Source organism: Ochotona curzoniae, unplaced genomic scaffold, assembly GCF_017591425.1.
Source record: "Ochotona curzoniae isolate NIBS_2020 unplaced genomic scaffold, NIBS_Ocur_1.0 scaffold_4506, whole genome shotgun sequence".
In the NCBI taxonomy this organism is placed as follows: domain Eukaryota; kingdom Metazoa; phylum Chordata; class Mammalia; order Lagomorpha; family Ochotonidae; genus Ochotona; species Ochotona curzoniae.
Window position 1 is genome coordinate 7,385,378 of NW_024467119.1, and position 16,660 is coordinate 7,402,037.

General features: G+C 51.4%; 2 protein-coding genes across 3 annotated transcripts in view; one reads left to right on the top strand and one right to left on the bottom strand.

The window, feature by feature from the left end:
* The window catches only part of POLR2B (RNA polymerase II subunit B), a 34,262-nt gene extending 22,568 nt beyond the window's left edge, over window positions 1-11,694 (top strand). For both annotated transcript variants that reach the window (XM_040966595.1, XM_040966596.1), the window contains 11 exons: window positions 754-952; window positions 1,179-1,347; window positions 4,422-4,518; window positions 5,018-5,112; window positions 5,844-6,094; window positions 6,203-6,292; window positions 6,466-6,573; window positions 7,035-7,148; window positions 7,534-7,694; window positions 10,932-11,127; window positions 11,453-11,694. In XM_040966595.1, coding sequence (XP_040822529.1) covers window positions 754-952; window positions 1,179-1,347; window positions 4,422-4,518; window positions 5,018-5,112; window positions 5,844-6,094; window positions 6,203-6,292; window positions 6,466-6,573; window positions 7,035-7,148; window positions 7,534-7,694; window positions 10,932-11,127; window positions 11,453-11,542 — 1,570 coding nt within the window. In that variant the 3' untranslated portion in view covers window positions 11,543-11,694. The remainder of the gene's footprint in view (window positions 1-753; window positions 953-1,178; window positions 1,348-4,421; window positions 4,519-5,017; window positions 5,113-5,843; window positions 6,095-6,202; window positions 6,293-6,465; window positions 6,574-7,034; window positions 7,149-7,533; window positions 7,695-10,931; window positions 11,128-11,452) is intronic.
* Window positions 11,613-16,660, bottom strand: part of IGFBP7 (insulin like growth factor binding protein 7) — a 61,144-nt gene continuing 56,096 nt past the window's right edge. Inside the window, exons 3-5 of the mRNA XM_040966597.1 lie at window positions 13,128-13,244; window positions 12,681-12,807; window positions 11,613-11,865 (exon numbers count right to left, since the gene is read on the bottom strand). Coding sequence (XP_040822531.1) covers window positions 11,846-11,865; window positions 12,681-12,807; window positions 13,128-13,244 — 264 coding nt within the window. The 3' untranslated portion in view covers window positions 11,613-11,845. The remainder of the gene's footprint in view (window positions 11,866-12,680; window positions 12,808-13,127; window positions 13,245-16,660) is intronic.

The window sequence follows — 16,660 nt, forward strand, 5'->3', positions numbered from 1 at the left end:
TATGTGTCCATTCAAAGAGTGATAGTTTGTGTACTGTAAAATGATAAACGGTTTTAAAAGCATGCAGTTGAGTGGTTTTGGTGGTTTCCTCGCGGGGTGAGCAGCGTCAGCATGGTCTGGCCACAGAATGGTGGCACTGCCTTTGGAGAAGTGCGCCCGTAGCGGTAGTGCTTGTCTTAGTGCCTGTTGGCTAGCAAGGGACTGGCAGGATTTTCTAAGAATAGCATCTTTGTGTTTTTAAAATCATTGTAGTTAATAAACTATACATTACCAATATATGTACTAGAGGTGATGGCCCTGTCAGTTTCCCTCGTCGGACCGTGGCTCGCGTGTGCGTGCATTGAAATGCCAGAGTGTCCCATGAGTACGCACACTTAGGACACGTGAAGGGTCATGAGTATAGAGCAGGATGTGAGTAAGAGACAGGAAAGATGCACTGAATGTGCATATTATTGTGGATAAATTGGAGCAATGTGTGTGATGAAAGATTTTCATCTTTGCAAGTAACTACTGGCAACAGTTGGGTGTGTGTTCTACCAGACCATGTTCTGTGTGTTTGTAGACTCAAACTTACACAGATGCAGCTTCTTTAAAACAAAGCGGAATAGTCTAGTAACAATGGTAGCTTTTCTCACCGTTAGCAATCCTCCGTCTCTGCTGGAAGTCTTTGCATGTTGCTGTGTGTAAACATGGGATGTGTTGTGTCGGAGCCTCATGCTGCAGGAGGTACTGAAGTAACGTGCTGCTCTCCAGTTGGCAGGACTTGGTGGCCAGCGGGGTCGTGGAGTACATTGACACGCTGGAGGAGGAAACGGTGATGCTCGCCATGACGCCGGACGATCTGCAGGAGAAGGAAGTAGCGTACTGCTCCACGTACACGCACTGTGAGATCCACCCGTCCATGATCCTTGGCGTCTGTGCGTCTATCATCCCTTTCCCCGATCATAACCAGGTCGGTCGTGCTCTGTCTTCTGCTTGGCGGGGGGAGCGCATGAGGCGTGGAGCTCGTCCGTGCCCTCTGCCGGAGAGCCAGGAGCAGCGCCGAGCTGCCTGTCCTGATGGTCATCACCTACCTTTAGGGAAAAGGGACCCTTACCAGCCTGTTTGGGGTTACGGTCCATCTCTTCCCTTTGGAGATGCTCGATTTTCACTGGTGTGCTTCTCATTTCTGTCCGTAGTCCCCTAGAAACACATACCAGTCTGCTATGGGGAAGCAAGCCATGGGGGTTTATATCACCAACTTCCACGTTCGAATGGACACTTTGGCCCATGTCCTCTATTATCCACAAAAGCCACTTGTGACTACACGGTCCATGGAGTACCTGCGGTTTCGAGAACTGCCAGCAGGTATGTTCAGTACTGTCCATGCTGGGTAAAAAATGCACACACACAGTGCCTGCTCTCGTGGGGTTTATACTGTGTGGGAGCCATGAGCATAGGAAACACGGGGCCAGGGAAAGTGGTAGGACTGAGGCACTGAGAAGTGCTGACTCCTGTGGGAAGTCTGCACCAGTTTCTCCAGGTTTAGGCTGGAGTAAAATGAGTCACAAGGTGCTTGGGTTTCAGAGACAGTTTGAGCAAGGACCTAAGTGCAGAAACAGTGACCATGTACGACAGTACAAGGGAGGGCCTGACATGGAGACGCCGCGCTGCTTCAGAGAGTAAGGGCAGAAATGGAGCTGCAAGCTGTTTTGGTTCAAGCAAGTTTGAAATATGTGCATATGCAGGATCTTTGAAAAGTTCATAGGAATACATATTATGAAAAAACTGCATGATTTTTATTTTCTTTGCACCATAATTATAATTCAGTTATATTTTCCATGAAAATGTTAAGGTACCTGTGCTTAAGGGGGAAGCTTGGTTTCATAGTGTGCAGAGAACCTGAGCAGGTGAAGCTTAGCCTGAGGAAGAAGGCGCGTCGGGCCTTCATGAGCAGGGGGTGATGCGATCGCAGGGTGCTGCAGGACTGACAGCAGTGGAAGAGGAGGGACAGGATCAGGCACAGGTCAGGATGGAGATGATCCTGAGTTTTTACTGTGTGATGTCGTGAGGTCCTGGACACGAAAAAGAGCGACGAGTGTGACATTTTTGAAGTGCAGCTGGTGGGACTTGATGGTTGAGCAAATGTTGGGCAGTGAGGAGAGAGGCATTGGAAATGTTGGGGTTCGTGGCTTAGCCGTTGTGTGGAGGGAGGTCTCTGAGTAAGATCGCAGCCTGGCTTAGCCGTTGTGTGGAGGGAGGTCTCTGAGTAAGATCGCAGCCTGTTAGAAGGAAGCAGTGCCTCAGGGGCTGAGATGGTAAATTCTTGTTGCACGCGTTGATTTCGAGTTGTGCTGGAACACTAACAGCGATCTGCTACAGTAAATCGCAAGTGACTTTGAAGGAAAGTCAGGGGGCAGTGTTGTGTGCCCAGGAAGTAAGCCCATGCTTGGGATGCCAGTTCAGGTCCCTGCTGCTCGTCTCTGATCCACCTCCTTGTTCCTCTGCCTAGGAAGGCAGCGGATGATGAGCCGGGTGGTTGGGTCCCGCTGCCCTGTGGTGGGAGGCGTGGATGGAGTTCTAGGTTCCCGGCTTCAGCCCATCGGCGGGCATTTAGAGAGTGAAGCAACATACGCTATGGAAGTGCTTTCTCCTCACTCATTCTACCCTCAAGTCCAGATGTGAGTTTTTTGTATGATAAATAGATGACTGTGAACTTGCTTAGGGAAAATTGAGGATGAGAAAAAGGCAAGAGACAGACAGAACTGGAGGTACCCCAAAGAAGAGCCAGGAGAAGAAATAGAAGTAGCTGGTAAGGAAGAGAATGTGGAGTTTGCCGGGAGTTAGAGACAGGGCAGCCTGAGGGTCGGTGTCGCTGTCATAGGACACGTCTGGTGCTAACCTAATTGGGCTTTTAAATGTGGGAAACATTATTTTAGCAGTGAGGTTTGTCTTCAGTGGTTGTAGCTTATTAGCTGTAATAGGAGTCTCTGAATTTTGACAGCAAGTTTTTATGGAGTAAAATGGTCTGTTTTCAGAGTTCTCCACAAGGGATCACCCATGTGCAGGGAAATAGGAGCTGTCAGGGTGCCCGCAGACATGTTCAGAGCTCTGGGCTGCTTTAGGACTGCTTTCTTGGCTGTTTAGCCAGTGCAATTTCTTGAGGGCTGAAGAAAAATCCAGTGAGGTGTGGGTTTAAAAGACAGTTCGTATCCTGCCGATGGGGGGGTGGGGGGCCTTTGGAGTCTGTGCCTTCAGCTCTGCTAGCATGCCCTTGGCCTGGGATCTTCTGCAGAAACTTTTTTGTGGATGTAATTTCAAAGACGTGTATGGAGAACCCTGTGTACTCTTCAGCCAAGTTCCCTAGCTAATCTTGGGTTACTTCGGGCTTACTTGTTTTCTCCTTATTCTGTCTTCCTGGACCAAGGATGAGTGAGGTGTAGATAAAAAGTCACATCTCGCTTTGGTTCTTTGGTGTCTGCTTTCTGAAGTGAGTCATTCTGCACATTCGACCCATGCAGATCACGAGACTGCTGGTGCTGGCTGGCTGGCTGGCAGGCTGCGGGGCAGGTGTTTCCCAGGTGCCCTGATGGCCGCAGTGATTCAGGGACCTTGTCGAGTACGGCGTGCTGTTGCCTATTTAGTGGCTCAGTCTGTCTTTGTCTCTCATGACGTTGACATTTTTAGAGATCAGGCAAATTACTCCGTGAGTTTCCTCAGTTTGTATCTAACGACTCTTTTCCTGCGGTGATCCTCAGATTGTGAGTTTGGCAGGACGAGTGAAGTGGTGACGTGTTCTCACTGTACTGTCTCTGGGCACATGCTGTTTGACTCATTGGGAGTTCATCCTGTCTCCATCCACTGATTCACTTTCTGCACGCCTATAGTAAATGGCTTTGGTGGCCATTCCTAAGTGAGGAACTAGGAACTCGGTCCTAGTCGTCCATGTGGGTGGAGGGACCCAGTTATGTGAGCTCTCCCCTTCTCCGAGAGGGTGCGTTGGCAGGGAGCTGCCGTTAGGAGTCAGAACTGGAGAGTGAACCTGGCCTCAGGCGTCTCGAGTTGAGAAACAAGGGCAGGGTCGGTTTTGTGTAGCAGTTAAGATGCTAATTACACTCCCACCCTGTGTCCTCGTGCTTAAGTTTGCATCCAGCTCCAGCGTCTGTCCCTTTTTGTGTAGGTGCCTGGGCAGGCAGTCGGGGCTGAGTCATACCCGGGGTCCCAGGCACCCCACGGGACGCCCTGATTGAATTGCTGGCTTCCTGCTTTGGTTAGGCCCAGCCAGACCTTGGGGTGTGTGTGAGGTGTGAACCAGCAAATGGGAGCTCTTCCCAGTGGTGCTCAGGTAAAAATAAAGAAATAGATGAATTTTTTTAAACAGAAAGGCATTTATTTTCTTGTGTCTTAGATGATTGCTTAATGCACATTTTCATTCTCTGTAGGTATCAACTCGATTGTGGCCATCGCCTCCTACACCGGGTATAACCAGGAAGACTCCGTGATCATGAACCGTTCGGCTGTGGACCGAGGCTTTTTCAGGTCAGCTTCGCATGACGTTTATGCAGGCACGGGCACAGTGGAGGTACAGGTGTGTGGAAAACGAGGTGTGTCCATGAGCACATGCTGTGTGCGAACAAGCAAAGGCCTGGCTGGTCGCCGGCGGTGCAGGTCTGCCTGCTTCGGGACAGTCAGCGGTGAAGGTTTGCAGCTTTGCTGTTTTCTGGCAGACAAGTATATTTTCTTTTAGAGAATACAGAAATGTCTAAAGAATTTAAACTCCCTGGAAACGCAGGAGGAGGCCTGGGGATCTTCTGTCCATCTGTTACGAGGGGTCCTTGTGTGAGGAGGAGGTTTGGCCGGTGCCCAGCCTGTGGCTCCAGGGGGCGGGGGTTGTGGCTCATGAAAGCACTTAGGTTTATGTTTGACCCAGATTCATGCTTTAAATTGGGTTCCAAATGTTTTAAATGAAGAGTTGGTGGTGTATTCTAAGTGCTGTTAAGAGAAGACAGAAGTTACCTCTGGAATCCTGTGTTTGTAGGTCTGTTTTCTATCGCTCATACAAAGAACAGGAGTCTAAAAAAGGGTTTGATCAGGAAGAAGTTTTCGAGAAACCTACCCGTGAAACATGCCAAGGTAAGTGCTCCCAAGATTTAAATTCTGGAGTTCGATCAGGTTACTGTGCTTTCCTGGGTCATTTTGCTGAGTGTGTCTCCCTGCCCTCTTGTTAATTTTTTTGTGGTATAGGAGTACATTTTCATGTCATTCTTCACTGTTTGTTTGTTTGTCAGCCAGAGAGCCATTTGCCCTGAGATGGGCTCGCCGAGGCGTGGCCAGCTGGGGTAGTCAGAGGGATCATGCACCATGTCTCCGTTTGTCCTTGTTTATAAACATTGTAGAAACAAAGGAGAATACCTAGCATTTATTCTGAAAAAGCTCAAACTTCCCAGGCGTTTGTTCTCATAGATGTGTGTGCAATGGGCTGGATAGGCCATGTCGGGCAGTGGGAGGTGTCCATCACCGGTGTGAGTTCTCATGGCATCACGTGATGTAGAATGTGTTTTGTGTAGAAGGGTTCTGTGTGGGAAGGAAGGTCACGTGTGATGAGATGCTCAGTTGCTCTGCGAGACGTGTGCCCAGCACAGGCAGAACATGGGGATCGGGGCAGGGCGGTTGTGGTCGCCCAGGAGGGTGTGGAATAAGAACATCACATCATCACCAGACATGGTTCCTAATGTTAGAGTCCTGTGAACGTCTGACTTGCGGAGTCGTGTGTAGTTTTTAGTCTTTCTTGGGGACTGTGACATCTTAAGTACCTTCCGTCCCATAGCAGCATTTCAGAGCGTCCTGTGTCCGTCTCCCCACAGGCATGAGGCATGCCATTTATGACAAGCTGGACGATGATGGTTTGATAGCTCCCGGCGTTCGTGTGTCCGGGGACGATGTTATTATAGGCAAGACGGTCACCCTGCCCGAAAACGAGGACGAGCTGGAGAGTACCAATCGCCGCTACACCAAGAGAGACTGCAGCACCTTCCTCAGGACCAGCGAGACGGGCATTGTGGACCAGGTCATGGTCACGCTCAACCAGGAAGGATACAAGTTTTGCAAAATAAGGGTGCGTGTTGCTTTTGTCAGTAGCTGCTTTAGAAGGTAGAGCGCTGAGCTGAGCTGAGCTGAGCTGAGCTGAGCTGAGCTGAGCTGAGCTGTTCTCACGTGACTGCAGGTACGCTCTGTCAGGATTCCGCAGATTGGAGATAAGTTCGCTAGTCGCCATGGCCAAAAGGGAACCTGTGGGATCCAGTACAGACAAGAGGTAGGTCTCTGGTCTCCCCCCCGAGCCACAGTGGTGCTGAACGTTTTTAAATCAAATTTTGCTTTACCTTAGAAAGCTTAGCTTTGTAATCTTCCTATGAAGTATAGGGAGGTAGCATGTTCGTAACGAGCTGTAAGGAGTTGAAGTGTCTGTCTCTACAATTCTCTTCCCAGGACATGCCTTTCACCTGTGAAGGCATCACCCCTGACATCATCATCAATCCGCACGCCATCCCCTCGCGCATGACCATTGGCCACTTGATCGAGTGTCTGCAAGGGAAGGTGAGAGGCATGCGTCAGAGAGCAGAGCGGCTCCTTCCAGAACAGTGATGGTGGTTTCTCGGGATTGAAGCACATGCCTTCTCTTTCCCCTCAGACCTGGGGCTCAGAAAGCTTTTTTCCCCTGGAGATTTTCTAGTTTCAAGTGCCTGGTAAGGCACAATGGAGTCTAACATGGATCACCTGGTTTTGGGACATTAAAATGTCATTTTCTTGAGCTGTGAGAAGCATTTGAGAATATTGTCCCTTTTGTACCTGATCCTAGCCTTATTTGCAGTCTTTATATGAGTTTCCTTTTTATGTATTTTTGGTGAGCCAATGCAGTGAGCCTTAACACACATCGCAGATTCTATGCTCAGAATCTCCCCCGTGTAGAGGGCGTTGTCCGTTGAGTGTGGTTCTGCTGAGATGTGGCTTCTCAGGAGAACCTCAGGGCATCCTTCGAAGAGTGTTCTCTCTCCCAGGTGTCGGCCAACAAGGGGGAGATAGGTGACGCCACGCCATTTAATGATGCTGTTAACGTGCAGAAGATCTCCAACCTCTTATCAGATTACGGCTACCATCTCCGAGGAAACGAGGTACTGGCTGGCACTGTAGTCATTGCTCTCGCATGTTGGCCTTGAGTTTTTGTGTGTAGATTTTTGTTCTTAAAAAAAGGACCTTTTCTTAAAGTACAGCACATTAGATATATACCCAAATCATGTACAGCTTGATGGGTTTTTACAAAGTGAACACACCTAACTAGCAGTAGCATCTACAAAAGCGAATTTCTAGAATCTTCCAGTCCCTGCCTTCCCCACCTACTCTCGGTGACCACTCCCACGACTGCTGGTGTTAAATTAGCTTTGTCTGCCTTGGTTCTGATATGGATGGAATTGTACCATATATATACAGCTGCCAGGTATGATCTTTGAAATTGTTTCATGGTTTTGGTCTGTGTCTCTCCCTCTGTGTCTGTCTCAGGTTCTGTACAACGGGTTTACTGGCCGGAAAATCACATCACAGATCTTCGTCGGCCCCACTTACTACCAGCGCCTGAAGCACATGGTGGATGACAAGATCCACTCGCGGGCCAGAGGCCCCATCCAGATCCTTAACAGGCAGCCCATGGAGGGCCGCTCCCGGTACGGGTCGGGCGTTCAGGGCCCACCTCAGCCCCACAGAGGCAGCGTGTCATCACGCTGAGTGCCTGTCCTTCAGCATGACCTGCGCAGGCGGTTTTAGTCCATGCGTCTCCTTTCCTGCAAGCCTGATTGTTCACTTCAATTTTTTTTTAAAGATTTATTTTTATTATTTTTTTATTGGAAAGGCAGATATACAGAGAGGAGAGACAGAGAGGAAGATCTTCTGTCCAATGATTCACTCCCCAAGTGACCACAACGGCCGATACTTTGCTGATCCGAAGCCAGGAGCCTCTTCCGGGTCTCCCACGCGGGTGCAGGGTCCCAAAGCTTTGGGCCGTCCTCGACTGCTTTCCCAGGCCACAAGCAGGGAGCTGGAAGGGAAGCGGGGCTGCCGGGATAGAACCGGCGCCCATATGGGATCCCGGGGCATGCAAGGCAAGGACCTTAACCACTGCGCCACCGTGCCGGGCCCTGTTCACTTCATTTTATGTAACAGGGAGAGAAAAAGAGAGACAGAAAGGTCTTCCTCGCCTGGTTCACTTCCCCAAATGTCTGTAACAGCCAGGGCTGGTCTGGGCTGAGGCCAGGAGCTGGGAGCTCAGGTACTGCTGCCACCCAAGTTCATGTAAGCAGAATGGGGACTCAGACCTGGCCATCCGATCTGGGCTGTGGGCATCCCCAGAAGTGGCTTAAGCACCGAGTTCTCCCTGGACATAAATATTTCTGTATGTACATCTGTGAGTAGACCCCACATTCCTTGCTCCTAGGATCCCGAATTGCTTGTAGCAATTGATATTTTTCATATTATAAATTGATACTGAGAAAGATGTTAAATATGTATTAATTTTAAAAAAGATTTATTTATTTTTATTGGAAAGGCAGATATACAGAGAGGAAGAGAGACAGGGAGGAAGATCTTCCATCTGATGGTTCACTCCCCAAGTGACTGTAATAGCTGGAGCTGAGCCAATCCGAAGCCAGGAGCTCTTCTGGGTCTCCCACGCAGGTGCAGGGTTCCAAGGCTTTGGGCCGTCCTTGACTGCTTTCCCAGGCCATAAGCAGGGAGCTGGATGGGAAGCAGGGCCACCGGGATTAGAGCTGGTGCCCATATGGGATCCTGGCGTGTGCAAGGCAGGGACTTTAACCACTACACTATTGCACTGGGCCCAAATATGTGTTAATTTTTTAAAAATATTTTTATTTGAAAGGCAGATTTACAGAGAGAAAAGGAAAGACAAAGAGAAATGAACCAGCAGTGGAAGCTCCTCTCTCTCGTGTCTTCTGCTTTTGCTGTCGCCTTGCCTTCCAGATACGTGACAATAATTTGTTTCCACACAACTTCAGGGACGTGAGTGGCGCTGCTCACCTCTGCCTGGGTCCCTGTGTGAGCAGCTTCCGGCAGGCAGCTGAATGCTTGTTTTTATGCCTGTCTGGGGCCCTGTTGGCATCTGCCGTGTTCCAGTGTGTGAGAGAGCGGCTGCTATGTGGGAGCAGACGGGAAGTTGGCTCTAGATTTTCAGGTTGTTGTAGATAGTGTTTGATGCTGTCCCCTAATGAGAAGTTAAGATTATTTTATTTTGCCGACAGAGTGACAGAGACTTCTCCCACTTTCCAGATGACCATGATGGTCAGGGCGGAGGCAGGAGGAAGCTAGGAGCTCTGTGTGGGTCTCTGCCATGGTACCAGGGTGCGTGACAGCTCTCAGGTGGTTGTCACGTGTGTGAGCTTTCATGTCATCATCGTCATGGCTGGCTTCTGAGACTCTTCCACAGATAGTGCACGTGTGTGGTAGGGATGTTGTTCCAGAACACTGAAGTGATGTGTGCTGAAGTGATGTGTGCTTGAGGCCGATGCACAGCTTCCCGGGGGACCCTGGATGTGAACATGGCTTCCCCTTCACCCGAGTGGCGTGTGTGACTGAGTGAAGTCCCGTTGTGCTGAGGGTGCCGCTGCGTGAGCCACGGTGCAGGACTGGCAGGGGGAGAAGCAGGCACTGGTGTGACCCTCCGAATGCCAGGGCTGCACACTGAGAGCCTCTGGTTGGCGGGTTCAGAAGGTCAGGGCCCATAGCACTGCCTTAGCACTGCGCAGGTGCCGTGCAGGTGGCCTCCTGGCTAGCGTGTTGAAGGGCTTCGGGTTTTAACCAGAATACGGGTAGGGCTTGCTTTGTAGTGATGGATGTGTCTGCTTGGCTCTATCAAAAAATCTGGAGCACCAGATAATCAACTTTTTTCCTTTCAGTTGGTTGGTTGAAGAAACTAGGTGGTCGTAGAGGTTTCTCGCTGTGCTGTGTGGTTTCTTGTGAACAGCTAGTGCGGTGCAGGGCTCTGGGGGTTGCAGAGGGAGCGCCCCGGAAGTGGAGGTACACTTCCTGTATGTGGCTGCCTCCAGTGCAGCTATGAATGAGATTCACATTTTTCATCCTTCATCATTTTTAACTGGATAACTTCTGAAATTTTGGTTATGTGATGAGATGGTTCCTGTGGTGGAAGAATCAATGCTCGATGCTGTGTTCCTTCTCTGCCGCTTTGCAGAATGATGAGCTGGCCACCTTCACTCTCCAAAGTTGACTTGATGTTTTTTGTTTGGCAATGTTAGAGCTGACTGGCTCTGGGTGTGTGTGTGGAGAATGTCGAGGTTACTGCCTGCCTGGCCGTCTGAACAGTGTCTTTCCCTGCCAGGAGAGCTGTAAGACAGTCACTTCTAGACTTGATTTCTAAGAGTTGGATTGTAGAAGGTTGAATGAGGGGCCACCTGCGACCCCGGCACCCCAAATGGGTGCTGGTTTGGATCCCGGGTGCTCTGCTTCCAGCTCCCTACTGGTTAGTGCGCCTGCCAACGTATGGGCGAGCCCTTCTGGCATTAGCCTGCCTAGTGCTGGCTGTTGTGGCCATTTGGGGAGTGAACCAGCAAGTGGAGGGTTGGCCCCCAACTCTCCCTGGCACCGTAATTCTGCCTTTCAATTAGTCTTCTAATAACAAGAAAGTTTTCAGTGATAGCAAAGTGAGCCTTCATTCTGTAGTTGGGTGTATGTATGAGGGAAATTACAGTTGAGGAGCTTGTGTCTGTCTTTGGGGACCTTCCGAGGCACAGCACGTGGTTAGTAGGCCTCTCCTCTGGCACCAGGGGGAGAGACTGGGAGGACAGAGGAACTGGAGCCTCGTTTGCCTTTCCCTTGGCCACTGGTTGGGGTGGCGTCGGGGCGGCCCTGCGCTCAGACCTGTTGTGTTTCGGCAGTGACGGCGGCCTGCGCTTTGGAGAAATGGAGCGGGACTGTCAGATTGCCCACGGGGCTGCACAGTTTCTACGGGAAAGGCTCTTCGAGGCATCCGATCCCTACCAGGTTCATGTTTGCAATCTGTGTGGCATCATGGCCATCGCCAACACCAGGACCCACACGTATGAATGCAGAGGCTGCCGCAACAAAACGCAGGTGGGTGCACTTCCTGTCTGCCCAGACCAGGGCTGTGAGCAGGTAACAACTTGGGGAGATGTGCTATGGCGGGACATGATTGCTTTTTCTACAGACAGGTGGGGTACTATCTTCTAGCTGTTCATCTGTTGTAAACAGTAAGACCTTGCACAAGGAATTTTAAGTGCTTCAGTTTTTCTGAAACCTTTTAATTGAGGAGGGAACAGATGAGTCAGGGCTGGGATAAGGAGGGAAGGGAGAAAGCAGCCGCCCAAGTTGGAGAGAGGCTGCAGTCTCAGGCCCACGCTCGCACCCACCCTCTGCTGACACACTTCGTGCCCCCCAGATTTCCTTGGTGCGGATGCCATACGCGTGCAAGCTGCTATTCCAGGAGCTCATGTCCATGAGCATCGCCCCACGGATGATGAGTGTGTAGCCCTTCTAGAGCATTCTCAACAGAGTTCTACGATACAGCTTTGAAAAGACAATAAACCGTACTGTGTTGCAATGAAAGCATTTTATTTGGTTTAATGATATGCATGCTGTTTTTCTGTAAATAGTCAAATAAAGTTTTGTAGAAAATCTCAATGTGTGTTTTTAGATTGGGCTTCTTTGCAAAACCAGTGAATAAAAGCAAAGGATTAGTGGGCAGCAGGAGAGGAGACGTGGGATTAGCCAGGGGCAGAAGCTGCAGTGCCCCGGGACCGGTTGGGGCTGGGCAGGTCAGTTCGTGCTGCGCTCACAGCTCCGCACCCTCACCTGGACACAGAAGGAAAGACAACAAGTTAGTTGTACCCACGGAGGACACCATGCCCTGTCAGGTGTATAGTGTTCCTAACGTTTCCCCATGTGGTCTGCAGTGGTGCTGACGGACCACACTGCTGCCAAGGGCTAGACAAAATGACCCCTGAAAATGTAGTCCGCCAGCTGCTGCCTTGGCAGGGCCAGCCCAAGTGAATTCACAGGCTGGACAGTCCCTAGCCCTGGCCCAAGGGACTCAGAAGGTCAGCTCTGTAGGGCCCAGGTGGGGTTCTCTGGATTTGAGGCAGCTCCTTGGGCTGCAGGACGGCTCGCCCTCAGGGCCTGAACTGCTGGGGCAGTGGTTAGTGGCAGAGCTGAGACCTGGCGAAGCTGCACTGTGGCCGAGCAGAAGCTGGCTGGACCATCCTAGCTCGCCATTTCCTGCCGTGTTCTGGCTGAGCAAGCTCCACAGTGGATCAGGCTGGCTGCCACTGGCAGAGCCCATTTAGACAAGTCTGGTTGCACTGCCATGACACCCTCGGCACAAGCCCTTCTCGGGAAGCTTGTGGCAGCCAGGCAGAGGCTAAGCAGGATTGCAGCCAGCCTGAAGGACCAGAGTTGCCCACAACCATGTCCTTATGGGAAGCATCCAAGCTCGCACTCTGGGAGAGCTGGTTAGGGCAAGCAAGGGCCAGGCCAGTCAGGTGTGTGGGGCAAGCAGAAACAATGGCGTTCCCGCAACAGTGGGGCTGTGTGACGTCGAATGCCAGCAACGGTCCTCTGGAACTCGCCCTGGCGGGTGCGTCCTTACCCACTATGGGGTGCCAACCCACCTTTCTTTGCTGGTATCTCGTGCAGGGTGTCCACCACGGTGATTTTGGCGGATGCTGACGCCTGCCCCTGGGAGTTGGACGCGTGGCACTCGTACTCTCCCGCGTCCTCCTTGCTCAGTGGAGACACCTGCAAGATGAAAAGTGTGTGTGTGTGTTGAGGGGTGGGGGCTCCCCATGATTAAGGGCTTCATGGCATTCTGGATGGCTTCTGGTTATACCACACAGACCCCTCCAATCCAGGGTGTCCAGTAGAATGGGAAAAGGAGGAAAAGCAGTTCCTTCCGGATGGTCTCTACAGATCCCTCTTCAATGAAGGAATCTGCTCAGATCCTGAGAAGGAATGGGGCGACTCCAGGGTCGGGCCGCTTGTTCAGACGATTGAGTACCTGGAGAGCCATGGACGAGGGCTCACTCCGGGGCATGTCCTCGCTAACCCCAGCCACTTACCAGCACCCAGCCAGTCACTTCATGCTTCTCCGGGCCTCCCCGTGTTTGAATGGCCAGGTTGTCCCTGTCGCCGGGCAGGAGCTCAGTCCTCTGAACTCCATATTGACCCCTCTTCACCTGCAGAAATTAGAGAGGCTTATCACTTCCCAGGGAAAACATGGGGCATCCTCGGCATTGGCCCAAAAGTGTGGCTCACTCCCGGCCCCGAGTGCACACACAGCTCACCCTGCCCTGTCCCGAGTGCAAACACAGTTCATACTGCCCTGCATGTACACACAGCTCACCCTGCCCTGCCATGAGTGCACACACAGCTCACCCTGCCCTGCCCTGCGTGTGCACACAGCTCACCCTGCCCTGCCCTGTGTGTGCACACAGCTCACCCTGCCCTGCCCTGCGTGTGCACACAGCTCACCCTGCCCTGCCCTGAGTACACACATAGCTCACCCCCAGCCCTGTCCCCGGTGCACACACAGCATGGATACTCTCCTTTACTGTCCTGGGTCTCAGAGCACGTGTGGTTTAGGCCACACATCCTGCATGCATGGGGCATCCCTGTGGGTGTCCTCTCTACAGGAGAGCTGCCATCCTGCTCTCTGGCCCCTGGAAATCCTTTGCCTCTTTTACTTCCTGTTGTGTTATGTGGACAAAGTCACAATGGCCTGGCTTGGATTCTGGGAACTTTGGGATTCTTCAGGCCACAGACCCATCTATTGGATAAGAGCAGGCGAGTCCCAAGCCAGGACCCTTCCTTTGTTCTGAGGGCTAAGCAGCCATCAGGGGATTGAAGAGCTGAGACCAAAAATGCCTGTCACACACGTCTGTCACATACATGTTGCCTTGGAACTAAACTCGTGCCTCGCCTCCAACATATCCTTGTGAGATGCCTCCAGGCCTTCACGAAGCCACCTGTACACATCTCATTTTAAAAAGCCAGCATCTCCCCTAGCCCTCTACACCTACTCACAGCAGCCGAGTTTCAGGTTTACCAAAGGGGTGGCAGAAAGCGTGTGCTAGTGTAGCTTGCTGGCTAAGTTCAGAGGGGTTTCAAAAAGTTCATGTGACAAGCAGTATTAAAGATACATTTCTCTTGGGGGGGCGGATAAAATAAATGTGACAGCCATGCATGTGAAGTCATCAGAAAGTTGGTGGAGCATTGTATATTAAAACAAAATACACACACACGCATCAGGGATTTCAAGTTTGCACCTACATAAAAATTTTTGGTAAACTTTTTTTTTTTTTTAAAGATTTACTTATTTTTATTGGAAAGGCAGAGTTGCGGAGAGGAGAGTCAGAGAGAAAGATCTTCCATCCACTGGTTCACTCCCCAAGTGGCTGCATGGCTGGAGCTATGCCACCTAAAGTAGGGAGTTGGGAGTTTCTTCCAGGTTCCCCACATGGGTGCAAGGCTTTGGGCCATCCTCCACTGCTTTTGCAGGCTACAGAAGGGAGCTGGATGAAAAGTGGAGTAGCCAGGACACAAACTGGTGTCCACATGGGATCCCAGCATATGCAAGATGTCCTCGGATTTAGCCACTGGGCCATGGCGCCAGGCCCTTGGAGGCTGTTTGAAGCAGCCTCATTGACATGATCCGTGGGCTGTGGCAGTTTGTCTCAGGCCTTTACTTCCTGAGTCGCAGTCCCACAGGTGTTTTCTGTGTGACCCAGAGAATCAGGACTATCGCGGCATGGAAATCCTGAATCTCAGCAGCCGAGCTGTCCACCTTCAGAGGAGGGTGGGCATTTGGCACAGTCGTTGGGATGCTCACTTGGGGCACTGGTACCCCACATCACAGAGCCTGGGTTGGGGTCCCCACTCAGCTTTTGAGTCCAACATTCTGCTAACCATCATGCTGGGAGGCTCCAGCGGCTCTCTGCCAACCCCAGGAAATTCTGACCATTTGCACAGTTCTGGGCTTCCAGCTTTGGTCTGGCCCTACCCCAGCTGTGGCAGGAGTCTGGAGAGTCTCTCCTGAATTAAACAGGGCCTGGCCTGGCAGGGCAGTGGGTTATACCGCTATCTGGGGACCAGCATCCCCTAAAGGTGTTTGTTCAAGTCCTGACTGCTCTACTTGCAATCCTGCTTCCTGCTAATGGCCTGGGAAGAGAGCAGAAGCTGGCCCACCTACGTCTTTGGGCCCCTGCACCTGTATGAGAGATGTGAATGGAGTACCTGGCTCTGGGCTCCTGGCTTCAGCCTGGCACAGCCCAGGCCATGGTGGCACTTTGGGGAGGGAACCTGTGACCAGAGAATCTGACTCCCTCTTTGTCACTCCTTGGAAGAGTTGCAGAGACGGAGTCACTTCCCAAATGGCTGCAATGGCCAGAGCTGGACCAGCCCAAAGTTGGGAGCCAGAGGCCCTGTCAAGGCCCACCCACACATGTGCAAGGGTCCAAGGACTTGGGCCATCCTTTGCCACTTTCCCAGGCACACCAGCAGGAAGCTGGATCAGAAGTGGAGCACCCAAGACCACAGGTGGAGGATGAACCTTCTGTGCCACTGTGCCAGCCCCAAATAATTCTTGTTACATGCAATGTTTGGAATTGGTGTTGTGGCACTGCAGGTCTGTGATGTTAGTGTGCCAGTGGGTACCAGTTTGTGTTTAGGCTGCTCCATTTCCAACTCAGTTCTCTGTAACTCAGACTTTCAAGTTAAATGAATAAATTTTTTTAAAGATGAATGTATTTTATTTTAAAGAGTTGCAGAGAGAAAGGGAGAGGCAGAGATCTTCCATCTGCTGGTTCACTCCTCAGATGGCCGCAATGGCCAGAGCAGGGCCAAATCGAAGGGCAGGAGTCCCATCTGGGTCTTGCCCATGGATACGGGAGCCTGGACACCTGGCTCAGACACCTGGCTCAGCATCCCCTGCCTGGGCTCTTAGCAGGGATCTTTATCTGCAGGATTATTCTCCAAATAACCACCAAGGACAGAGCTGTGCTGATTTGAAGCCAGGATCTAGGAGCTTCACCTGGGTCTCCCACGTGGGTGCAGGAGTCCAGGAAGCTGAGCCATTTTCTGCTGCTCTCCCAGGCCACAAACAGGGAGCTGGACTGGGAAGCAGAGCTGCCAGGACTCCAACCAGTGCCACATGGGATGCTAATGCTGCAGACGAAGGGTAAGTATGATGCCACGGCGCCAGCCCTAATTAATCCTTAAAAAAATATATAATACTTAATGCAACTCATGGTTTATTTTAATTAGTATATTGTAAATTTACAAACCACATAGAAAACCTGTAAAGAAATGCCAAGAATGTTTATGCAGGGAACTTTGCCTTATCTGTGTTAAGTGCTGATAACTGCTGGCTGTGAGTAGTGGCTTCCAAGGCAATTGGCAGGCCTCAATGGGCTGGGAACACCCCCACGTCTAGACTTAGGAATCTGTAGGGTGGAAAGCCGGAAAGCGCTGTCCCTCCTTCAGTGGGCCCTGGAAGAACTGGCGGGCAGGAGGCTCGGAGGGAGGCCCAGGCAACTAGCTCGGAGCCTGGCTTCTGTGTTAGCCACAGCACACTGTGGCAGCAGTGGGGCTGGCA